Source organism: Selaginella moellendorffii, unplaced genomic scaffold (genome assembly GCF_000143415.4).
Source record: "Selaginella moellendorffii unplaced genomic scaffold, v1.0 SELMOscaffold_61, whole genome shotgun sequence".
Classification (NCBI taxonomy): domain Eukaryota; kingdom Viridiplantae; phylum Streptophyta; class Lycopodiopsida; order Selaginellales; family Selaginellaceae; genus Selaginella; species Selaginella moellendorffii.
This window is the reverse complement of record NW_003314322.1, coordinates 1,062,837-1,084,933: the sequence shown is the minus strand read 5'-3', so window position 1 is coordinate 1,084,933 and position 22,097 is coordinate 1,062,837. Positions and strand designations below refer to the sequence as shown.

Genomic DNA, 22,097 nt, shown 5'->3' with positions numbered 1-22,097 from the left:
GGATAGATTCCGGGCCAGAATCAGTCACCCGATTCGTAACATCCTCAGATCCCAGCCGCTGATTCCAGAGAACGTTACGATCCAGAAACCTACCCTCCTCGCTCGCGCGCTTTTTTATTTAAATCCACCGCCTCCCTCTCTGGAGGAAGAACAGTGAAGGAAATGGGTGCTCGAGCTAGCTCCGTCTTCTTCTTCGCGATTCTCGTGGCCATTGCCGCCCGATCGATCGACGCTGCCAGCTGCAGCACCCAAATGGCGAGCTTGGCCAACGATTGCAGCGCTCTCCTGGGCAGCAACGATCCGGAGGCGCCCACCAAGGATTGCTGCGACGCGATCCTGGCCGCCGACACGCGCTGCGTTTGCCGCTACGTCACGCCCATGGTCGTCCGCCTCGTCAACATGAAGAGGGTCGTCCACATCGCTGCTACGTGCGGCCGAAACATCCCACACGGATTTAAATGTGGAAGTAAGCCCCTCGCTCCTCTTCCGGATCTTGTCTCGCGTCTCACGAACACTGATTTATCTGGCAGATTACACTGTCCCGTGACGAATCTCACGACCCAAACTCGCTGCCGGATCGATCGAAACTCTGCTGCTGCTGACTGTGTAAGCGTCGTCAATGGAATAAAAATCACCAAAGGAAGAAAAAAAAGAATTTGTCTCCATAAAGTTAGTAAAAGTACCAGTGTACAAGTGTGCTCTTAGTTTACGAGCACCGCCCCCAACTCTTCTACACCTCGCCCTCGAATTTCTCCGCAGCGATAGGCGATGGAGCTGCCAAAGTTGCGACGCATTTGAACTGCAGAAACGATTGAGAAGAAGTCCGTGAGATGGAAAAACTTCTGGTAGATATGGAGCGGTGAAAAAACTTTACTTTGTGCTGCTTGTACTTTTCTCTCACAGCCGGTAGGCCACAGCCTTTGGTGTTACACTGCAGCTCATGAATGTCGCGCACACACTGTGCTAACTCTGACGCACAATATCCGGTGTAGTGTCGTAACGTTCCATTCTGGAACAGACAAGAATTTATTTTGTTGATATGTGATGCGCTAAAAAATGGCTTACCCAAGGATCTTCAGTGGGGTCGACTGTAAGCTTTGCAAGGAAAACGGCCGACGCAGCGATCATCGATGGTTTGTACTTGAGGAATGTGTACTCAACGAGGCTGAGTTCGGCTAGAAAATTGCCAAGGAATTCCAGCTGAAGAGACGGGGTCTGAGAAAAGATAAGCAAATAAGAAACACTCCACTAGTTTGCAACTCAAAAACTTACGTGGTAAGAAGCCTGCGCTGCCCGCATGAACCGTCTAATTCAGAGTTGTTAATACAACCAGTGCAAAACGTAAAGTCCTCACCTTAGGAATGTCTTGATCGTGGGAGTGGTAAGCTCAAACCGCAAATTGTTCAGTACTTGTCTCTCCATGATAAGAACCTGTCCAAAGAAACAGATGAGATCCAATCAATGAGAGAAAACAACTCAACATACCTCCTCCTTCGAGTACGTATTGTCGGTTATGTAGCAAAATTCCTCAACCTGAGGAGCACAAATCTCCTCGTATTTTCTGAAAGGAAAAAAACTCGCCTTTTACACTGCATCCCCGGGCTTATAACAATGAACGTACGCGGCAATAAGCATGCAAGAAACTCCAAGCAGCTGTAACCGTTGACGATTGACAACGTTTGCAGAAAGGTAACGATCTATATATGAAACAGTTAGATATAGTGTGTCGGGTACAAGCTTGTACTCCTCGGCAACCTGCGAAGAGGAAAATCACCGCAGGAAATTCCAGTCAAGAACAGATCACAAGAACAAACAAAGAAGAAAGCCGAATGCATTACCTCCACCAGCCAATCCACTAGAATTCCTCGCATGCTAGCGTTGATATCTCGTTGCACGACTTCCATAAAATTAGTTGTTGGCCTTCGTTTCAGCTGGCGGAGCAACACAATCAAATTATGATTGTTAGACAATCAACCAACAACCAAAACTCCAACAAGAAAAAAAAGAACGAGAACATAAACTACAAACCTCTCTGATTCGGAGATGGTGGTAGATCTCTGTGGCATAAACTCCACACATCTGGGGGTCCTTGTTTTCCAGATCAATGTCTTTGAAGCTCTTGAGCAATGTTTCTACAAACAAAGAAGCAAAAAAAAAACTTTTGTTGCCGCAAGGATAAAAAGAAAGAAGCGTTCTTTCATTCCTACCTGAAGATCGCGAGCTCGAAATGTACAAACTTTGCACCGTCTTGCGCTCCAAGGAAGCGACAGCGGCCGGATTCGCCTTGGCGGCCGGGGACTCAAACGTTTCATCGATCTGTAAAAGCTGCTGAGCTTCGCGATGCATCAAAGATGGGGCGTTCTCGTCCCCTGCGCATAAAGCCTTGGCCTTTCCCACAATCTGCGACAGCCCAAGAAGTATTCGACCCAAGAAAGCGAAGAACTCGGCACTGCTACGCTTACCTGCGCGGCGGCGGCGGCCATGGCGGGGCGAACCACTGGCACATTGCACGAGTTGGAAAGACTGGCCAGCGCCGGTCGCTTCTTGGCCTGAGTGGAAGGCGCCGCCGCCAGGCGCGCGTCGTCGTCCATGGCAGATCGCTTGGACGCCATCTCTTGCAGCTTCTTTTCCCTTCCAGATCTGCTACTCGCTCACCCGGGCGGCCCTGGTGGCGCAGCGGCACAGGCATTGCCAGGCATCTCCCCCGGGGGTCATCGCAGGCGCGGCCAGCAACAGCATCAATTCGATCGCCGAGCAAATCCGGGCATCAGTAGCCGCGGAGAGAGTGGGGATCGATCGATCGATCGAGCTAGGCGCCCCAGCGCAGCGAGCTAAAGATTAGGGGAAGGGAAGCCGCAACGGCATTGGCCGTCGATGAGCCGCATCCAAGGGCCAGCTTTATGCCATGTCTTTGCCGACGTGGCACATGTTAAATCATCCCGCCCGTTTTTGAATGTTTTTGGGAGGGTTAAAAGCTTTAAGCATGCTTACAATCTAAGAACGCGAGAAAAAAAAAAAAGAGAAGAAGCTGGCGATAGGGACTGGAACTGAAAAGTCCGTTGCGGAAGCAAACAATTCAAATGGGGGATTTTTAAGTTTTGGGGGCCGGCCTCCCTCCATAGCCAGCATATTCCCTTGCTTGTAAAGGGACCTTTCTTTGTTTAATACAAGAGAAAGCCACTGGCGATTTTAAAGCCTTGAAGAACATGCTTGCTTACTTGGGAGTGTCTGTCCCCTCCTTCCTGGCTTGCTGGCTCTGGGTTTCTGGGTTTCTTCAAAACAAAGAGAGAGACAAACAAAACAAAACAAAACAATGGTTTGTTTGAATTGTTCGTAAGTAAGCTGGATCGATCGAAGCTCGCAAGTCAAAGTTCTACTAAATTCGTGGGGAGAAAACTTTGTCTCGAGTGATTTGATCCAACCGAGACTGGATCCTATCACTGCATCCAAAAACAGCAATGAGAAGTCGTACCGCCGAGAGCTGTTTCGAGAGAGGGAACTTATACTCGTAGTAGAGGCTAAAAACTTCCCCTGCACAAGCAATTATGAAGGTTCGATCTTAAGAATGTGCCTGTTACGTTACCTGACTATATGCCATTTCCCAAGTCCGGCGAAAGCTCTCTCTGTGATCCCTGGAGTTGTCTCCTGACTAGTGCCGCGTAGATCCCGTTTCTCTCGAGCAAGGTGTCGTGAGTTCCGCTCTCCACAATCTTCCCATCAGTGACTACTGCTACGGTGTCAGCGCTCTTGACAGTTGACAAGCGGTGTGCGATCACGAGGACAGTTCGTCCTTTCATCAAACGATCCATCGCATCCTAGAGTGACAAGACAAAAAGCATGAAGTTGCTTTGACAAAGATTTGAGAATGCCTTGCTTACCTGTACTAGGAACTCACTCTCCGCATCAAGTGCACTCGTTGCCTCGTCCAAAAGAAGGACTCTTGGATCCATCAGCAATGCTCTTGCGATGGCAATACGCTGCTTCTGCCCCCCCGAGAGTCGTACGCCTCGTTCTCCAACGTGAGTGTCGTAACCCTCCGGGAATTTGCAGATGAACTCGTGAGCATTGGCCATCATCTGCAAAACAAGTGCAGTGAATTATAGCAAAAATTCGCGCATGATACGATTAACATACAGATACTCTTTGAATTTCCTCGGAAGGAGAGATCTCGTCCAGCCCATAGCATATGTTTTCGGCAATGGTGCAATTAAAGAGCACTGGCTCTTGGCTTACAATACTCACCTGAATAAAGAACGAGGAGAAAATCTAGAGCGCGAATATTTTATATATACTGTACGTACCTTTCTATGCAAATGCCGGTGACTTATTTCAGGCAACGGCACCCCGTTGAAAAGAACTTTTCCCTTCTGGGGATCGTAAAATCTCTCTACTAAGTTCGCAATAGTAGTCTACATCAAACAAAAGTCATTATAGTTGGGAGTTACGAAACTTTTGGGGGATTAATTACCTTCCCACCACCGCTTGGCCCAACTAAAGCAACTTTTGCTCCCGGTTTCAAACAAAGGTTCACGCCCTGCGGAAAATAAAAAGGAATCACAGGTTTCATGCTGATAGAGACGATTTTAATACCTGAAGAACCCAATCTTTTGGACGGGATGGATACGCAAACCAAACATCCACCAGCTGAACTTCTCCCTCGGAATCACTGAAAATAAATTACCGATGTGACAACTTTCGCAAATATGCTATGGCTTACCTCATAGGACAAGTATTCCCGGACTTCGGCATTGTTGACACACGGTCTAAAAGCTGAAAAACACGCCTGCTAGCTCCTGCGGCTTTCATGGCAGTAGTGTAGAGCCCGGACAAAGAAGCTAGTGACATTCCAACTGCAAAGGCGGAGCAAAATCAAATGAGCAATACGTATTGAGAGTGTCTCTCTCACCAGTGAGGCTGTAGAGTATAAACGCCGTGAGTGATCCCGTCGTCATTTTATCGTGCAGAGTTAAGTTTGCACCATACACAACAACAGCAACAATTGAAAGTGTAGACGCACCAGAAACTGTTCCGGCAAAAATTCCTCCAACCAGCTGAAAATTTCTTAAAAGTTTAGGAACGTAACATGGAGCAATAAAAGACTTACGGCTCGTCTAATTCCAAGCTTTAACGTGTAGTCCACTTTCTCGCCATAACGAGCGCACTCGTAGCTCTCTTGAGCAAAGGATCTAACGGTCCTCACCGCTCCAAACGCCTCCTGCAACATCGCAATTAAGCTGATCAGCCTAAATCGCATGCATACGCAACACTTACCTCTGCTATAGCGCCCGCAGCCGCAGCTGCCGCCTGCGTTTTGTGCGAGAGCTCTCTAACGTAGCGGCCGAATGCTCTGACGCCGAAAGAAATCGCTGGAACAATCGCCAGCGCCAGCACTGCGACCACAAGAGCACATTAGACAAACTTCCGACCACTCAGTGAGTGTCAAAACAAAGCATACACACGGGTAAGGCGCCACGACGTCTCGAACATGAATCCAAGGCCAACCAGTGACGTCCCTAAACTTCGTAGACCCTCCGATAAGTTGACGGTGGCGGCGTTTTTTATTATCTGAGTGTCTTCAGAGAGCCTACTCAAGAGCTCTCCTGTTCTTGTCACGTCAAAGAAGGCAATTTCCTGAAGCAAAATGGCGAGATCTCTAGCTGACCATACGCAATGCTCTTACTTACCTGCGAGAGGAGATGCGAGAACAAGTTCTTCCGCAAACGAGCGACAACTCGCTCGCTTGCAGCGGTGAACAAGTAGGATCTCAGCATTGTTGCGGCTGTGCTGCCAGCAAACCAGCGAAAACTGGATGAAAACCACAAACCCATAAAGGACATACCCGACGAGAATTATAACGACGATTTCTATGATAATCCCATGGACTTCGTGCAGCGCTTCGGCGCGTCCTTGCGGAGTGCCAGGGTGCTGCGTAACAATGTCGATGATGTTCCCTGCAAATTTTGGCTGCCAAACAGCGTTATCACCTCGAGTGGAAAACCAGTGACACCTTACCAGCAAAATATTTGATAGCGAGGAAATCACGAGAGAAAACGTTGCGACCGCCAGCATCCCCGACTCTGGCCGAGCCTGTGAAGAAAAAACACCAAAGAACAAAGCATTTGAGTCTTGCAAGCTCGAAGAACTTTTTTACCAGTCGAAGGATTCGCCCAAACCCCACATTCTCTGCCTGGAAAACGAAGAGTTGTCATCGCAAACACGAGAAACTCAGCTCAAGACTACCTGGACATCCCCGCTCTCAAGGTCTGATCGAGCACGAGCAGCCTTCGCCCCCTTCACAAGAATGAATCCACAATCTCAGCTGCCTCTACCTGGCCGGAGAATTGCCAGAATCTTACCGATGGAGCACCATTCAATCGCTGCTGCTGCTGCTCTAGCAATGGCGTCCTCTCGCTGGACGGTGCCATGCCAAACCCTAGAAGTCAGCACCGCCAAGGGTGACATTGGACTTTATATTAAAACGGTGATAAGTAATCTTGTTTTCTACCATAAGTCCATGCAAGAGCTCCAAGAGCTTTTGTCCTTCCACTCAAAAGCATCGTCCATCAGCCGCCATTTTTTTTCTTCAAAATCTCAATACAAAGACTCCAGTAAATTGTTTCTTCCAATTCCTCCCAAACTCTCCGCAAGGCACAATGTTAAAAAAAAACTCTCCCATTCTATAATTTCGCCCGCATTTGTGGCAGCCATTGGCACCTTCACGGCTGGCTACGCGCTCGTCTCTTGCGGCTGGAGTGGCCTCGCTTTGATCCCAGCGACACTGAGCTGCGGCTATGGAACTTCAAGACTTGAATGCTCTATCCATGGGGTGGATTGTGGTGCGCTCGTCTATGTGGAGTGCATCGCAGTCCTGGGAGACAAACTTTCGAGCTTGTTTCGGAACTCCTGAGTTTTAGCACGGTGGTGTCTACATCATCGAGTCTGAGTTCCTCGAGCGACTTTCCTTTGGTCTCCGGCAGATCGTTTCGTTCACTGTGGCCTCAACCTTTCTGAATAAAACGTTGGCATAATCTAGTTTACTGACTGGTTAAGCTAACTAGGCTAAGCTCGCTGGGGCCATGGCCAAAATAAAGTTTTAAGAGATGAGATGATTACCGCACGATTATTGTTTCCTCCATGGTCGAGAAGAAACTGGTTAAATGGCGTGAGACCTATGGGAAACGAGCAAGCGGGTTTTTGACCACAATACAATTGTCCTGACCACCTCATCATGCTTCGTACCATACATGAAAGGATGATGGTGAATGGCAAGCGTTTGATTTGTTGCTTCGTACACTTTATAAAAGTTTTTGACAGGTACGGAGTCATCGTCGCCACCTCCTCTCAAAGATACAAATGGCCGGATTATATTTATACATGCTACTCTATGTGGATGATTTGCTACTTCTAGCTTCCACCTGCATAATGCTACAGAATAGCTTGAGTTACTTGCTTGGTTTTTCAATTACACAAGACTAGTGATTAATCTTATAGAAACAAAAACTGTCACCTTTGGTAATGGTGGTTGAAGCATACAAGTACCTTGGCTATGTATTGCAAGGAGCTGCGGTTAGAGCGTAGACAAAGTGGCTCCCAGCTTTAAGAGGGGCATACCAATACGATACGAATATCTGGAGATTATTAAACACCATGTACAACTCCTTTAGGTTATGGCTCTAACATTACCCACAAGTATTTAGATTAGTAATTTAAGTATGTAAAAGGTTGGATATAAACATCTATTCATCCTATCATTTAGATTTTTAGACAAAGAGACCTAATATATTCAAGTATATTCTAGAATATTTTTTAATCTTAAACATTTTCTAATTCGTTTGTAATTACAGATGTTTTGATACTAATTTAAATCATGTTTACAGCCCATGTTTATTGTATAACATTGGATTGTCATAAAAAAGGTTAAAATCTTTGGCCAAAGGTTAAGTAAAATAAAATACTCTTTTATCTCATGACTTAATTTTTATGATGCAAGCTATAAGATAAGAATCTTGTTTGATTGGCTAAAACCATGAAACAATCCCTTAAAGAGTTTCCACTATAATTGCAATTTGTAAACCAAGTTAAAAGCGAATTACAAAAAAAGACCAAAAAAAAATTAAAAGAATTGAAACGAATTCAAGGGAATTCAAACAAAATCAAATCAAATGAAGACAAACGAATTAAGTGAGAGCTTGTTTAGGGTTCACTCACATATAGCCCATTAATGCTGTCCATTCTTCTAATCACCTCCATGGCACAGCTGAGTGCAAAGCAGTGATGGAGAGTCACACAACTCAGGTGGAAATTTTTGGTGAAGTACTCGGGGAAGAGGAGCTGGATGGGGCAACTCAAGTTTGAGCTAAGTTCTTAGTCTAGAGCTTTGGTGGTTCTAGCATTACAAGTAGTCTAGCTCTAGTAGCAATAGCTGTAGCATTGCCTCACCCATGATGAGTTGTCTTCTTCCTGGTAGCATCATGGACAATACACTTACCACCCTCAAATCCTACACGTCCCCACCATGACCATGAGTTTTAAACCACCTTTGATTCTTGTGACAAAGTCAAGCTTTTTGATTTATAGTGACTTCACCAGCTGCAAATGTCATAAAAAACTTCTACTTCACCATCGATGCAACATATATGTACATTACTCCATTGTCCCTTAGGGACTAATTCACCATCGAGAACAAGTCTTATGAGCTCGGTCTCCATGAAAAAATTGCAAACATGGGGTGAAGAGTAGGAGTGGGGAAAGGAAAGTATATACCCCCTCCCCCCTATCCTTTCAATCTCCTGGGAATAAGGCAAGGAATTTGCATCGAGAGCTGAAGGCAAGGTATCCTTCCATGTTTGGTTTCCTTGGAGTCTGCCACTTTGTCTCAAAGGCAAGAGACTACCTTGCTAACTCTTCTTTGTGGAAGATGAAATCTAATGTCATTTTTCGCTAAGTATGCCAATTTCATGTCCATAGGCATCTCCACAAAGATGCAGCTCCTCTACAGAAAGAAGTTAGTTGTGCCACAAAGGTGATTATCCCATAAGAATGGCGCCATAGATGCCCCAAAGATGTGAGTGAATATTCTAGAAACACTGCTCAAAAGTATTTCACGAGCTGCCACATGTTTTGGTTTGTCTTCGTTTGTTTTTGTTGGTTTTCATTTGAGTTCGTTTGTAACTCGTGTTTAGCTTGCTTTACGATATTATTCTGGCTCTCGACAAGTATTCAAAGCAAGCATAAATTAAACAAAAATAATAAAAGCTCGAACACTCAGCATTGTTTTCCTCGTCACCGCTTGTCACCACCCTTCACCATAAATTTCGCACACTGCAAAAACATGAAAACAAAAGAGGCTGTGTGAGATGGAAGGAAAAGAATACCTTAGCAACGTCTTGATCCTGCTAGTGTCACTAGTGCTGTTGCTGCTTCTCAAAGTCGAGTCGGCTCTTCCTCCTCCAAATGCTTGTAACAACTTCGCCACGAGTCTCTTCACCAATTGTTACAATGACTACATTGGCACTGGCCCTCCTCACCTGGCGTGTTGCAAGGCCATCAAAGCTGCTCCATTCTCTTGCTGCTACCTCGTCACGCCTGGAATTGCCAATGCAGTCAATGTCGCTCGCATCAAGTCCATGGCAGCGTCCTGCAAACTAACGCTTCCAAAAAAGTGTGGAGGTAAGATGAGATGGTTTCCACTCTTTGCTTCTCCTGTCTCGTAGTGTTCTCGTTCTTTATCTCACTGTTCTGCCTGTTCTTTCTTTCTAGCACTGACGTTCTCTCGTTAAGAGGCGCAAACGATCTTTGGGACGTTGTCTAAGTCGAATTCACAGTAGTGTTCTTATAAGTACCTATGTAACGCAGCCTGTTTTACCGAAATAAAAGGAGCTTTCGTGATAATTTATAAGGTTCTGTAGTTTACAGACGGCTCCTCCTCGCATTTCTGGGAGCACAGGATGGAAGCTCGAGCTCGAGCGTGGTGGCTTATTTCTACGCGTCATCTTGAAAGTGTTCGGGAGCCAAAACCGGGGGTTGCAAACTTGAGACACACTTGAACTGCCAGGACGAAATAGATAGTTTACATGTGGTTTTTTTTACTACAAAAGCAAGCTTACCTTGTGTTGCTTGTATTTTTCTCTAGTTGCTGGCAGTCCGCAGCCCTTGATGTTCCGCTGTAGATCATACATATCAGCCACACATTCTGACAATTCCGAGGCTTTGTAGCGGGTGTAACGAGACAATGTCGCATCCTGCAATGCAAACACAGTGACAGTTAAGCTTTAATAGCGGAAGCTTGTAACACTCACCCAAGGCTTTGCCGCAGGATTATGAGTAAGCCTCGCCAGGAAAACGGCTGACGCAGCAATCATCGACGGCATGTATTTTAAGAAGCTGTACTCCACAAGACTAAGTTCTGCTAGATAATTTCCAAGAAACTCCAGCTGAAGAGATGGTTCCTAAATTTTAACTCAATTCGAATTAGCAACACTTGCTGTCGAAAGACAAACCTGGTACGCTGCCTGAGCAGCCCTCATAAATCGTCGGATGAATGTCTTAATTGTCGGAGTTGTGAGCTCAAACCGCAACTGGCAGAGCACTTGCCTCTCCATGTCAACGAGCTGATTACACAACACAGTTAGCGTATGAAAAAAGTGAAGTACAGATCAATCTACGACCTCCGACTTTGAGTACGTGTTATCGGTGATATAGCAGAATTCTTCCACCTGGGGCGCACATATCTCCTCGTACTTCCTGAAAAATAATGTTTATTATCCACCATTTGATCGGATAATACTTACGACGCAATAAGCATGCAAGAGACTCCAAGCAGCTGTAACCGTTGCCGACTGACGACGTTCGCAGAAAGGAAGCGATCGATGTAGGACACAGTAAGGTATAGCGTGTCTGGAACCAGTTTATACTCTTCAGCAACCTGTGAAAGCACGCAAATTAATCAATAAATCAGAACGAGGGACTTTACCTCCACAAGCCAGTCTACAAGTATCCCTCGCATACCGGGGTTGATATCTTGTTGTATGAATTCCATGAAGTTCGTCGACGGCCTCCTCTTGAGCTACAAGGCTGAAGGTTTACTACGAACTATCAACCAGAACTATTTCATACCTCAGCCATTCGAAGATGTTGGTATATGTCTGTAGCATATAGCCCACACATCTGTGGATCCTTGATCCCAGCATCGATGTCCTTCAGAGACGCATCAATGGAGTTGCTGCTTGCGACTCCCTGCTGCAATTCTACACTCGAAAAGCAATCGACATTACAATAGTTGACGGAGAAACAACTTACCGGTCTCTTTGGGCTCCCTCGAAATGTACAAACTCTGGACGGTCTTTCGTTCAAGAGAGAGGACAGCTTGAGGGTCAGCCTTCACAGCCGGGGACTCCAGATTCTCCACCCTGACCTCAGCTACACTATCACTCTTGTCTGGCACCGATTCAATCGCCACAGCCTTAACGACGGGCTTGGAAACTTTCTTCAAGGCCTTCTTCTCGTGAAGCCCACGAGACTTTGGCTTTGTGACCACAATCTACACAACAAAGAGTCACACCCTCTTAAAAGAAAGCCCACGAACAAACGAACAGACAGGGAAAAAAGAAGAACCTGGGATTTCGGGGTCACTGTAGCTCGCATGGCTGGGACGTTGGCCGAGTTGGAGAGGCTCGACAATGCCGCTCGCTTCTTGCCCTGGGAAAGCGCCGTGACCGCGCTGCTGCTGCTGCTGCCGCCGCTGCTCCAAGCCCGACCATCGTCCAATGCCGCTCGCTTGGACGCCAATCTCGGCTGGGACGACTGCCCCGCGCTCTTTTGAGATCCAGTCCACGAGCTGGTCCGGCTCCGCAGCCTCCGATCCGCCCCATCGCTCGACATTCTTCCAGAATACCTGAGACGATCCGAGCTATGCCTAATCACAGCGCGTCAATCGAGGCACCGATCCGCCCCGCAGCATTGAGAGCGCGCAGCCCCGCAATCCGGAAGATTAGGGATGGGGAAAAGCAAGCTCCACAGCTGGAGCTTAAGTCCGCGATCCGGCGGTCGAGATGCAGCCAGACCGGTTGGCAGCATCTGGGCCCTCGGATCGGGCCATTTGTCCCGCCCAAGGTTTGAAAGTTTGGGAGGCAAATGGCTTTAATGTAACAGGGAATATCCCAGTTATGATACATTGACCAGAAGAAGTCAACGTTTCGAGATTTTAGGGTTTTTGGAGTAAATGGCGTACGTTGGGCTGAGCGCTCTGGATACATGGCTCGTGAGGGAATGGAGGGAGCGAGAGAGGGCTTGGAGAGAGGAGGATCGGGCCTGGCGGGCGGAGGATATGGAGCTTCGGGCCGAGGAGATCGAGGCCCGCGCCGAGGAGGCCGCGTTCCGGGAAGAAATGCACAGGTGAATCGTATGTTCTGATCGCTCGGATCGATTTGAGCTTCGATATTCAGGTGGAGGGAGGAGGATATGAAGCAGCGGAGAATCGAGAATTCGCGATACGTGTGGTCAAGGCGAGTGTTTCTTCTTTTGTGAAGTGTTGGAGGAAGAGATGGAATTTTGCACAGATTTTCAGAGCTAAACAGGCGAGATGTGGAAGAAAAATCTGAGCATTTGCGATCGTTGAGCTGGATCACTGGACTGGTGACGAGCTTCACCATGACGGCCCCGGTCGAGTTCAACACACCAAAATCCATCCGTGCGGTAAAAGCGATAAAGTTTTCTACCTACATCCTTTTCTTTCTGTGACACTTCCTTTTGACAGGGACGCTTGATGCCTTACGCGATCTGTACAGCCATCGTTGTAAGCTTTTTTTGCTTTTGAGACACATCTTAGCTTTGATTGATTCTAAGAAACCTTTCAGCCAACTTTGATGACAACTTCGACGATTATTTGCGTCTATCTCCTCGGATGCATTCTCCGGATGGGAAAGTCGTTTGTTTCCGAGCATGCCGAGGAAGAATTCATGGCCCTGTGCCATTCCTATGCTGAATCGGCTGCTCCGTCGCAACCCCCTCCCGTTCCCTCCCGGACGTTTCAAAACTTCTGGGCGGCCAGGTAGTCATATCTCAATCCAAAAGCCTAGTGTTTGAGCTGATTTGCTTCGTTGCAGGTGCAAAGACTACTGGAACACTGCGTTCTCTCTCTTCTTCTGGGGTATTTCGTCGTCACTCACTTGAGACGAGTGGTTTACGTCGAGTCCTTTCCTGCAGGTGTGTCATTCTTTCTCGCATTGCTGTGCACTATGGGGTATGTTTTTCCGCGGTGTAATGCTGCTTTGATAACTCTCTTCTCCAAAATGCAGGTTTATCAAGTTCTCAGATGACCGAGTAGCACTTTCATTCACCACAGTCATTGGCATCTCGTTTGTCGCATGGTACGCTGGCACCAAAGTTTCTCGCTACTCAAGATGTTTACTTTGGCAGGCTAGGAATACAAGTGAAGTGGGGCTACTATCTCAAGAAGGAGCACGAAAGCCTGAACGAGCCCGTTAGCAGTCATCCAGTTCCTAAGGTTTTAGCTCCGGATGACCCGTATAGATGGCATTTGAGGCCCTCGCCGGATTGGCAGGCTCCAGTGAGCAGCGTCACTCCAGTCCTCGAAGAAGCCATTGCCATTGTCTGAAAACCAGGTTCTCTCTCTCGATATTTATTTTCTTCTCACACTTCTTTCGAGGATCCATTGATAAAGTCGATTTGTACATCTTGGGAACCGGGTCGATTATCTAACCTTCGTCAACTGTCGAGTTTTATGCCTTAGTGTCTATTTCGAAACAACGATAGCACACAAACATCGAATCCAGATTGATAAAAATAAAATAAAAAAAAGCATATGTATTCTACAACAGTTAGAAAAATTGTTTTTCTTCTTGCTTGCTTGCTTGCTTGTTCCTTGCTCTTGAGATTAGATTTAAGCACCCTCCGAAACGGGTGATGGGCTCCGAGCACCAGGCGACTTATCGTTCATGACTGTGTCGTTCTCCTCGGTGGCGATGTTGTTGTTCTCGGGCTTGGGGCTGGGGCTCCTGCTGGGACTGGGACTACCGCGACCGTTTGGGCTGCCGGATTTGTTGTTTGCAGCCGTGTCTTGTGCCTGCCAGAGACAAATCGATCATTCTCATCTCAACGAACCTTTAAACTCTCGGCTTACCCGGGGTGTAGGCGATCGTGACCGCGAGCGAGAGCGGGAGCGAGACGTTGATTTACGCTTCACAACTGGCGACTTTGATCTGAGACAATCACCACCGTGAGAATACCACCAAGGAACAATGTCTCCGAATAAAGTTTTAACTTATACCTTGAAAGCTCATTCCGCGCAGGAGAGCGTGATGCCGAGCGCGAGCGAGAGCGACGCACTGGCGAGCGGGATCGACGCGCTGGGGAGCGAGATCTACTCTTTGACCTCGACCGGCTTTTAGCACTGCAAGACAGGTTCGGTTTTAGAGAAAGGAAAACTCGATCGCTACCTCCTGCTGCGGCTGCGGCTCCGACTGCGGCTACGGCTGCCGCGACTCCAGCTGCGGCTGCGGCTGCGGCTTGTGCTCCGCTTTGCTCCCGATTTATCCTCCCTCACCTACAAAACACGTTCCAAATCAATGACACAAACAATAAGCGTGTGCAGCTTACCCGAATGTATGAATGCGAAAAAGGATTGCGAAACTCAGTGTCGTCGAGTTTTCGTATCTGTTAAGAAGAGTATAAGAACATTGACGAGTACAAGAAGAAAGAATGTATACCGCATTTTTCATGTCATCATAGTTTGTAAAGTCGACAATGCCTCTGGTTCCTGTCGTCAGGGAAGTCAGAACAAAAAGCTTAGAATAAGAGCATTCATTACCATTCGACTCCCGGAAAACTTGAGCGAAACAAACATCTCCAGCTGTACGCATATGATCCTATACACAAGACAAAGTTTAATCGGGTAAAAGACAGGAAAGAATGTCTCACTTTCAGATCCTGCCAGGAGGCCGACGATGGTAAACCCGTCACTACAACTGCAGCACAATAATGTGAGTTTTTACAGCAAGAGAAAACAAAAATCCTACCTCTGTACTCTGAGCGCCTAGAAACCCCGCGGCCGCCTCCACCGCCGCCTCCCCCTCCACCACCACCACCACGGTAGCTATTGCTATGCCGATCACCGCCATAAGAGGGATGACCACGACCACCACTATGAGCAAATTCTACCTGTGGGGTAAAAGTAAGCCCGTCAGTCCACATTCAAAGCTCTAGCATACCCGCAAACGGTGGCCGTCAAAAACATAGCCATCTCTAGCTTTGATGGCGTCTTCAGCATCCCGAGGATCGTCAAACTGACAGAGCGAGAACAAAAAACTTTAGTAAGCTGCAAAGGACAAATGCTTCAGCTGAATACCTCTATAAAAGCATAACCAGGAGGCCTGGGGGGCAGCTTCAAATCGATATCTAAGATACGCCCATACTGCAGCAAGAAGAAAAAAAGAGATTTTTAGACGACATAAAAACGAAACAAGGGTCTTACCTTGTAAAACAAATCGTCGATTTCACTCTCTCGCACATCACCGGGAAGGTTGCCAACGTATATTGTTCTGCTGGAACGACTCATGGCTAAAACAAGGACAATCACCGGGAGATTAGAAAAAGAGGGCTTACGGTAGAAACTCCGCATAAACAAGCAGGACGTAGCATTCAGCGGTGCGAGGCAGACCAGGACGACTTTCGGCCCGAGGAAAGCTCCATCGCTCCCTCCATTACTCCACAAAAAAATCCCCCACATCCAAAACATGCCACCCTCCTACATTGCTTTCTAACTCTCCTCCGTCCAAGGCCGCCACGCATCTAGTCATGCACAAAACAAGTAAATATCCTAAAAAAGCTTCCACAACAAAGACGCCACACACACCACGCACTCACGCCGCCACACCAGTGAAGAGCGCGAGCTCTCATAACCCCAGCCGGCCGATGCAAGCGCCAAAATCACTAGTGCTTGATCTATGGACGCACCCAAAAACGCGATGTGGCCACTCACCTCGAACTGCCGCACCAAGGCGCACGCTCCACGCGCCTCGCCCTCCCCTCAAAACCTAGGTCTACTAAAACCCTAAAGTATGATAAAAAAGAGCTTGGTGCCGTACGGTTATGGGACATGTACGGATGGGGCCCTCTTTCCCGAGGAATAAAAAAGAATCGAGGATGGCGCCGATTGTTCTAGGGCTCCTTCTCGATCGTGTTGGCGAAGGGCATGGCGATCGTGCAGCCGCCGCTCAGGGATGGATTATCGATCGGCATTGCTGCGGCCGATCGCGAGCACGCGCTGGCGTCGCCGATCCTGGCGATCAGAGCGACGACGACGGCGAGGCTTTCCGAGCTGCGTCTCACAGCGATTCGCCGGATTTCCAGCAGGTAGTGTAGAATGCGAGGTCCTCGCGATGATTCTCACTTTCTTTTCGCCAGGTTTTCATGCGCACCGAAAGATTCCGTCGTCATCAAAGAGGAGCCAGTTCCGTTGCCGATAGTTCACATCGATCAGGAGTCCGATCCTCATGTTACCATCGTGGAGCTCAGCTATGGGGATCGGCTTGGAGCTCTTCTTGATACGGTTCTTTCGATTTCCTTCCAATTTTCTCATGCGCTTTTTATGCTTCTCATCGTGATAGATGAAGGCTTTGAAGGATTTGGGGCTTAATGTGGTGAAAGGCTCTGTGGCTGTGTCAGGGAAGACAAAGTCCAACAGGCTCTCCATCACCCGTGCGTAAGTGCTTACGCCCCTCTATACGACAAGGTCTTCTAAAAGGAAATGACTGTAGAGCTACTGGACGCAAGGTTGAAGATCCCGAGCTTTTGGAATCGATCCGCTTGACAATCATCAGCAACCTTTTGCAGTATCATCCAGTAAGTGTTTTCTATTTTTATTCCAAAGTCATGAGACTAAAACGCAAATGCTTCCAGGAGTCCAGCGAAAAACTGGCTATGGGAGAAGCTTTCGGGAAGAAACCTCCAAAGAAGGTTCGATTCCATGGAAAAACAACCACATAACTCGGTGACTTCTTTTTCAGATTGACGTTAAAACTCATATCACTGTCACCGATCAGGGACCCGCTAGAAGGTATTACATTTTAAGACTGAAAACACAAACGCTATATAGACTAAATATAAACGCTATATTGATCAATGCAGCTTGTTAACAATTGAGACAGCCGATAAACCGGGCTTACTCCTGGACATTGTGGAGATGATCACTGCAACTAGCGTCACAGTGGAATCTGCAGAAATTGATACAGAAGTAAGGAGACGATCTTTTTCTTTTTCAAATACTAATGCGTTAAACAGGGCCTGGTGGCGAGAGACAGGTTTCATGTGAGCTACGGAGGTGCAGCCCTGACCAAGTCTCTGGCAGAGGTACTATACTAACATGTTAACGGCAATGTTGCCTCAAACTATGCTTTTGCTTGTTCCAGGTTCTCGTCAATTGTCTACGCTTCCACTTGCGGAGGTCAGAAAGTGAAGACGAGAGCTACTAAACAGCCCTGGGGACAAAAGTGAAAATCTTAGGGTCGTATCCTTTAGCTAAGAATCGAACAAGCTGTTTCCAAATAACCGCGCGCTTCCAGCTTCCAGTTATTTACGTAAATGCCAGTTTGGGGGGCAGGGTCTGCATGTTGGTACACTTGGCAGCCTGCAAGATACTTCTAAAACTTGGAGGATAGAGCTAGAAGGGCGATGCATGATCCGGGATTTTTAGTCTATATGAGCTGAGGTTCTCGGCTGGAAGGAAGGCAGTGCTCAGAGTAAGCGATAGCGATGGCGAGTAAGGATGCAATTCATCCAGCAGCAGCAACATCACCAAGACCAGGTGATCCTTACGTTCCAGGGGACTCCACCGCTGCTTTGCCAGGCACCGGGAGCTACTTCAGGCGTTTCCAGATGAGAACGATCACTGGAAACATCTCCGAGGATCACCTGGACAAAGTTACGATCAACTTGGCTGTGTATGGAGCTGGCTTGGTACTCGTTGGCCTGGTGGCTATCGTCTTCCCCCTGAGCTTCACGCTGGCTATCGGCAAGTTGATCTCTTGGCTGCTCGTGTTTGGCGGTGCTATGGCTCTCATCCAGTTCTTCTTCATGTGTGGAGCACCTGGGACTAGCTCTTTCTTGTTGCTGGGAGCTCTCTATATGATCGTCGGGCTACTGATGGTCATCCATCCTCTACGCAGCGGCACCTTGCTCATCGTCGTCATGGCTATGTGGTTTCTTCTTCATGTAAGTGCTTGATTCTTCTTTTGATCACTAACACCTCTTGTTTATTTTTCTTCTTCGTTTAGGGGGTGTTCAAGGCTGTGATGGCCTCCCAGGTCCGGAACTTCGCGACTTGGCCGACTTTGATGGGAAGTGGTGTTATATCCGTGGTACTAGCATTTTTAGTGCTACTCCTGGCACCGCGCTTGGGCCTGGTAACGCTTGCTGTCGTATTTGGTATGGATTTGCTTCTATCAGGTGTTTCAATGCTGCTCCTCTCGTGCGTAGCTTTCTTCGGTACGTTCTTATTAAAATACTGCTGGATTTTCTACTCGACGCTGATATCTTTCTTGTTCTTTCGGTGTCAGGCAAGAGGTCCATTAGTGTTCCTCCGGCCTCTGCCGTGGGTGCCAGGGAGCCATTAATGTCCGGCATGAGCCATGCAGCGGCGTCGGCTTAAAAAGATATAAGGTTCTTCCAGTCCAGTCTGTGAAATCGAGTCGTTTTCTTGAATGTAATTGTTTGGAAATATTTGTTGTACTTATCCAACTTCTTTGTGAGCAGCACCGAAATTTTCCTTGCCTATGGAATCACTCACAGCTTGTAAACAACGATCTTGTTCAACAGGACCGTCCCCAGCCAGAGGTGACCATCGTGCTCTTCGGCTTCGCTCACATAAGAAGCAACTTGGCCTTTGTGATCCTCGAGGGCGTCGATTAGCTTACCATCGGCATCATACTTGAGAATCAGAGCGTAAGGACCTCCTCCGGTGATCATCTTGGCAGGGATTGGGAGCTTGACGAGGAAGTCTCTCAGCCTTGGACGGGGCCCCAGGAAACGCATCACGGGTTTTCTCAAGGCATGTATCGCTACCCAAAACTCTCCATTTTCGTTAGTTCTAACGTTGTCTGGGTGGCCCGGCAGGATAGCGAAGAGCTCTGGAGTTCCAGCTTTGGGACCTTTGAGCCAGTAGCGAGTCAATCTGGATCAAAGCAAAGTTGTAAGTTGGATAGAGAGCTAGATAGATAGATCGAGATGGCGAACACTTACTTTCCATTGGTGGTTTCAGCAAACACTAGGAAGGAGTAATCCTTGCTCATGGAGACACCGTTTGGAAACTGAAGCCCACGAAGCAAAACGCTCACTTGCTTTGTCGAAGGATCATACTTGAGCAGAAGGCCAGTGTCATCTCCCTCGAGAATCGGCAGTATGAAGTTCCTGGCAAGGTAATGCCATGAAAACTTTCCCAAGTTTCGTGAATTCAAACGCTATGTTCATACCTTCTTTGATATTTGGAGCTTGTAACTGTGAAGTAGACGCATCCATCCTCGTCCAGATCTAGATCGTTGGTGAACAGCAGGGGCTGGCCTTCCACCTCGGTGACGAGCGGAGAGGCAAGACCCCCTTGCGATCCCACCACCAGCAATCCCTTGTAAGCATCGGCAATGTAGAGCTCGGACGAGCTCTTCTTGAATCGCAAGCCCAGCGGCCTCCCACAGATATGCTCGTTCGCGAGATTGGGCCGCGGAGGATCCTTGGGCGCGCACGCAGATCTAAGAAGCGAACAAGCTATCACGAGACGAGGATTTCGAGACGCCCAAGCTCACCGATTGGAAGAAGTGACCGCGAATTCGATCCATGCTTGTTGCTCCTCATCCCAGCGAAGGACACGGCCATCGCAGATGCCAGTGTAGGGGCCGCGGCCTTGCGGATCGAAGGCGATGCTCTCGGGGCCGCAGACTTGGCCCGAGAAGCGGACCTCCGCCCGGGCGGCGAGGCGATTGTGTGGATCGCCCTGGAAATCACCTAGCTGCGCGGGCGAGGGCTGCTCCACATGAATGGCGCGGAAGTCGGGGAAGCCGACAGTGGGGCCGATTCGCAGCGGATCAGTGGCGGCGTAGAGCGCCGCCAGGAAGGCCAAGAGCGCCGCTGCCAATGATCCAGGCGTCATTAGTGGTCGTGCTTGAGTTTAGTAGTTTTGTATGGCATGGGATTTGTTTAGATGGCTGGTAGCGCGACACGTGTTTGGCGCCAACTTTGGTCTCATGTGTCTGGTATGATCAACCAGCTGGTCAACATATCATCATTTCCCAGCTTTTCATTTTATTATATACATACATTATTAAGTTTCAAATTGATAGTGAACGTTTGATATACAGTGTTAAGCATAAATTAGCAAATTTGCTAATACTTTCAGCCTTGAAAACATTAAACTTGAGCGTGCTCTTATTCACGTCCAGCGTCTCTCTGCCGATGTCGATCGACTCCAGCTCTCGCTCCTTAAGCTGCAAGCCCTTCATCACACAGAATTTCCTTGAGCGCCTTTGTTCGATCAACAACCGTTGATCGAACTGACAATGCCTGTGAGATAGGCATCTGAGGCCGCAGCTGCTCGCCACAAGAAACTCCACTTCTTCATCTTCATGCTGCTCATGGGGATTTTCCCAGCAGCTCCACCCCATCGTCGTTTTCGTGTGGATCGTCGTCGCTCGCCCACATTGCGATCGCCACTCATAGAAAAGCGGGCAGTCGAACCACCAGAACCTTTCAATCTGGCAACAATCGGACATCCACGTGCCACAATCAGCCAGTCACACGCTACTCAATAATATTAGTATAGTTTTATTTGATTGTTTATTCTACACATTTTGCATTTTATCCGCTATTACAGCTTAATAGAGTAATGCAAGCACCGACTTAAGGATACTAACCACTGCACGCAGCACAAGGAAAATGCAACTGTTTGGAGTAACAAGGATAATCACACTCTGCAGAAGCGTGATAGTTGTGGTGAGGCTCAAGATAACTGTTAGATCAACTTTGATGAACTTGATTGGAGTCCACACAGGAATGGCATTGCCCAGATACTTGCAGATGACGCCAATGATAATCGGGCAAGGGTAGCCACCAGGGATGTAGATCACAATGATCTCAAGGATGATAATCACTGGATAAAGGATGACACACAGCAAGGGAACTTTGAGGACGAGGGCCTTTAAACTAGCTATAACTTGAGTGACAATTCCAAGTACTTTGTCAACTAGATCCAATGGGACACCAATGTTTGATGAAGTTCCATTTGTAGGAAGCACCGTCTTTAGAGATCTCATAGTGCCTTGCAAAAACATTTACATGGACAAAGAGTCAAACCAAAGTTTAGACCAGGTTATATACCATACCAGAGAGGTCTCCACTAACATCATTGTCTAAAGCTGAAACATGAACAGCACTCGCAAGCAGGAGGCATGCAAGTGGGAGAATGAATGCTATGCTTGATTTTGCCATTTTCTTCGATTTAACTTGGATAGTGTGAGTTATTAATCTGAGGGACATCTAGGCCTTTAAATACTCGACAAATCACACCAAACTTTAGGCCACCTCTAAAGCAACGCAAGACTTTTGAGACAAGTATATCTTGAATATTTGATTCCATCAAATGTAAATCTCGATTAAGTCTCCTCGGATATCCTTGGCCAGCCGAATCACGTATAGGATTTGGACCTAGTTATCACTCCAATTATTTGTACTTTTAAGCCTCGTGACAAGAAAGCGAACTTGGCAATAATGCATTCTAGAGCAAAGCTGGGTTGGTGCTTGGAATGTCCGTGCTTCCTAAGCGGGTACAAGTGGACTGTAAACAAAATTAAATTGATTCGTTACTTGGAACTGGAAAGTTGATTCATCATCAAGTGGATCCCTTGTACCCATATTATATGAGGCTTGCATTGAAATATTTAGAGTTAATTAGATCCTTTTAAAAATCAAAAGACACCAGGTTAGATGATCGCAAACCAGGTCGCAAACCACAGCTGTAAAAGCAGCAATCTCTACCTCCCCTTTGCCAAACTTCATTACCTACTCGCAAAGAAGAAAATGACCACATGCTGACGAGG

General features: G+C 47.5%; 10 protein-coding genes across 16 annotated transcripts; 4 read left to right on the top strand and 6 right to left on the bottom strand.

Moving 5' to 3' along the window:
• Window positions 1-61: 61 nt before the first annotated feature.
• LOC112351427 lies at window positions 62-754 on the top strand. Its single transcript, XM_024689332.1, has one exon. It carries the CDS (start codon window positions 163-165, stop codon window positions 703-705), a length of 543 nt encoding a protein of 180 aa, XP_024545100.1. The 5' UTR covers window positions 62-162; the 3' UTR covers window positions 706-754.
• Window positions 645-2,881, bottom strand: LOC9645059 (cyclin-A1-4). The gene is made up of 11 exons (XM_002984153.2): window positions 2,463-2,881; window positions 2,208-2,400; window positions 2,029-2,132; window positions 1,839-1,931; window positions 1,622-1,755; window positions 1,486-1,561; window positions 1,355-1,431; window positions 1,273-1,306; window positions 1,066-1,215; window positions 875-1,009; window positions 645-799 (listed from the first exon to the last, which is right to left on the bottom strand). The coding sequence occupies exons 1-11, from the start codon at window positions 2,610-2,612 to the stop codon at window positions 731-733; spliced, it is 1,215 nt and encodes a 404-aa protein (XP_002984199.1). The 5' UTR covers window positions 2,613-2,881; the 3' UTR covers window positions 645-730.
• Window positions 2,882-3,299: 418 nt separating this feature from the next.
• Window positions 3,300-6,438, bottom strand: LOC9644025 (ABC transporter B family member 25). 2 transcript variants are annotated; one of them, XM_002984152.2, is made up of 18 exons: window positions 6,357-6,438; window positions 6,241-6,291; window positions 6,152-6,187; window positions 6,013-6,087; window positions 5,840-5,964; window positions 5,685-5,784; window positions 5,460-5,631; window positions 5,272-5,390; window positions 5,105-5,215; window positions 4,907-5,051; window positions 4,718-4,850; window positions 4,591-4,666; window positions 4,469-4,534; window positions 4,302-4,409; window positions 4,135-4,242; window positions 3,879-4,076; window positions 3,584-3,815; window positions 3,300-3,531 (listed from the first exon to the last, which is right to left on the bottom strand). In XM_002984152.2, exons 1-17 carry the CDS (start codon window positions 6,423-6,425, stop codon window positions 3,588-3,590), a joined length of 1,920 nt encoding a protein of 639 aa, XP_002984198.1. In that variant the 5' UTR covers window positions 6,426-6,438; the 3' UTR covers window positions 3,300-3,531; window positions 3,584-3,587. The 2 variants fall into 2 exon arrangements, with proteins under 2 accessions (XP_002984198.1, XP_024545099.1); XM_024689331.1 differs by lacking the exons at window positions 6,013-6,087; window positions 6,152-6,187; window positions 6,241-6,291; window positions 6,357-6,438 and having other exon boundaries at window positions 5,685-5,779; window positions 5,840-5,929.
• Window positions 6,439-9,859: 3,421 nt separating this feature from the next.
• Window positions 9,860-11,980, bottom strand: LOC9644024 (cyclin-A1-4). Its single transcript, XM_024689261.1, has 10 exons — window positions 11,614-11,980; window positions 11,299-11,539; window positions 11,116-11,246; window positions 10,973-11,065; window positions 10,791-10,924; window positions 10,668-10,743; window positions 10,500-10,610; window positions 10,299-10,448; window positions 10,107-10,241; window positions 9,860-10,047 (listed from the first exon to the last, which is right to left on the bottom strand). Exons 1-10 carry the CDS (start codon window positions 11,878-11,880, stop codon window positions 9,982-9,984), a joined length of 1,404 nt encoding a protein of 467 aa, XP_024545029.1. The 5' UTR covers window positions 11,881-11,980; the 3' UTR covers window positions 9,860-9,981.
• A 232-nt stretch (window positions 11,981-12,212) lies between these two features.
• On the top strand, window positions 12,213-13,829 carry LOC9645057. Its single transcript, XM_024689265.1, has 9 exons — window positions 12,213-12,393; window positions 12,444-12,503; window positions 12,558-12,693; window positions 12,755-12,793; window positions 12,855-13,048; window positions 13,104-13,147; window positions 13,204-13,240; window positions 13,296-13,367; window positions 13,417-13,829. The coding sequence occupies exons 1-9, from the start codon at window positions 12,221-12,223 to the stop codon at window positions 13,613-13,615; spliced, it is 954 nt and encodes a 317-aa protein (XP_024545033.1). The 5' UTR covers window positions 12,213-12,220; the 3' UTR covers window positions 13,616-13,829.
• LOC9644023 (serine/arginine-rich-splicing factor SR34) lies at window positions 13,773-16,083 on the bottom strand. Of its 4 annotated transcripts, none has more exons than XM_002984150.2 (13): window positions 15,998-16,058; window positions 15,491-15,807; window positions 15,365-15,430; window positions 15,228-15,302; window positions 15,036-15,177; window positions 14,938-14,984; window positions 14,828-14,885; window positions 14,727-14,776; window positions 14,617-14,673; window positions 14,457-14,563; window positions 14,288-14,410; window positions 14,141-14,219; window positions 13,773-14,083 (listed from the first exon to the last, which is right to left on the bottom strand). In XM_002984150.2, the coding sequence occupies exons 2-13, from the start codon at window positions 15,752-15,754 to the stop codon at window positions 13,901-13,903; spliced, it is 1,251 nt and encodes a 416-aa protein (XP_002984196.2). In that variant the 5' UTR covers window positions 15,755-15,807; window positions 15,998-16,058; the 3' UTR covers window positions 13,773-13,900. The 4 variants fall into 4 exon arrangements, with proteins under 4 accessions (XP_002984196.2, XP_024545031.1, XP_024545032.1 ...); XM_024689263.1 differs by having other exon boundaries at window positions 14,727-14,885; window positions 15,491-15,576; window positions 15,622-15,807; XM_024689264.1 differs by having other exon boundaries at window positions 14,727-14,885; window positions 15,491-15,576; window positions 15,998-16,083.
• Window positions 16,084-16,184: 101 nt separating this feature from the next.
• LOC9645056 (ACT domain-containing protein ACR12) lies at window positions 16,185-17,683 on the top strand. Of its 2 annotated transcripts, XM_024689266.1 has the most exons (10): window positions 16,185-16,371; window positions 16,423-16,567; window positions 16,626-16,720; window positions 16,776-16,860; window positions 16,918-16,974; window positions 17,025-17,074; window positions 17,146-17,251; window positions 17,299-17,367; window positions 17,427-17,524; window positions 17,580-17,683. In XM_024689266.1, the coding sequence occupies exons 1-9, from the start codon at window positions 16,211-16,213 to the stop codon at window positions 17,487-17,489; spliced, it is 831 nt and encodes a 276-aa protein (XP_024545034.1). In that variant the 5' UTR covers window positions 16,185-16,210; the 3' UTR covers window positions 17,490-17,524; window positions 17,580-17,683. The 2 variants fall into 2 exon arrangements, with proteins under 2 accessions (XP_024545034.1, XP_002984308.2); XM_002984262.2 differs by having other exon boundaries at window positions 17,427-17,683.
• Window positions 17,684-17,745: 62 nt separating this feature from the next.
• Window positions 17,746-18,746, top strand: LOC112351400. Of its 2 annotated transcripts, XM_024689269.1 has the most exons (3): window positions 17,746-18,228; window positions 18,291-18,501; window positions 18,573-18,746. In XM_024689269.1, the coding sequence occupies exons 1-3, from the start codon at window positions 17,770-17,772 to the stop codon at window positions 18,662-18,664; spliced, it is 762 nt and encodes a 253-aa protein (XP_024545037.1). In that variant the 5' UTR covers window positions 17,746-17,769; the 3' UTR covers window positions 18,665-18,746. The 2 variants fall into 2 exon arrangements, with proteins under 2 accessions (XP_024545037.1, XP_024545036.1); XM_024689268.1 differs by having other exon boundaries at window positions 18,291-18,641.
• Window positions 18,693-20,178, bottom strand: LOC9645055 (protein STRICTOSIDINE SYNTHASE-LIKE 3). The gene is made up of 4 exons (XM_002984149.2): window positions 19,812-20,178; window positions 19,485-19,757; window positions 19,255-19,422; window positions 18,693-19,186 (listed from the first exon to the last, which is right to left on the bottom strand). Exons 1-4 carry the CDS (start codon window positions 20,153-20,155, stop codon window positions 18,799-18,801), a joined length of 1,173 nt encoding a protein of 390 aa, XP_002984195.1. The 5' UTR covers window positions 20,156-20,178; the 3' UTR covers window positions 18,693-18,798.
• A 676-nt stretch (window positions 20,179-20,854) lies between these two features.
• LOC9645054 lies at window positions 20,855-21,495 on the bottom strand. The gene is made up of 2 exons (XM_002984148.2): window positions 21,384-21,495; window positions 20,855-21,319 (listed from the first exon to the last, which is right to left on the bottom strand). The coding sequence occupies exons 1-2, from the start codon at window positions 21,487-21,489 to the stop codon at window positions 20,877-20,879; spliced, it is 549 nt and encodes a 182-aa protein (XP_002984194.1). The 5' UTR covers window positions 21,490-21,495; the 3' UTR covers window positions 20,855-20,876.
• Window positions 21,496-22,097: the final 602 nt, after the last annotated feature.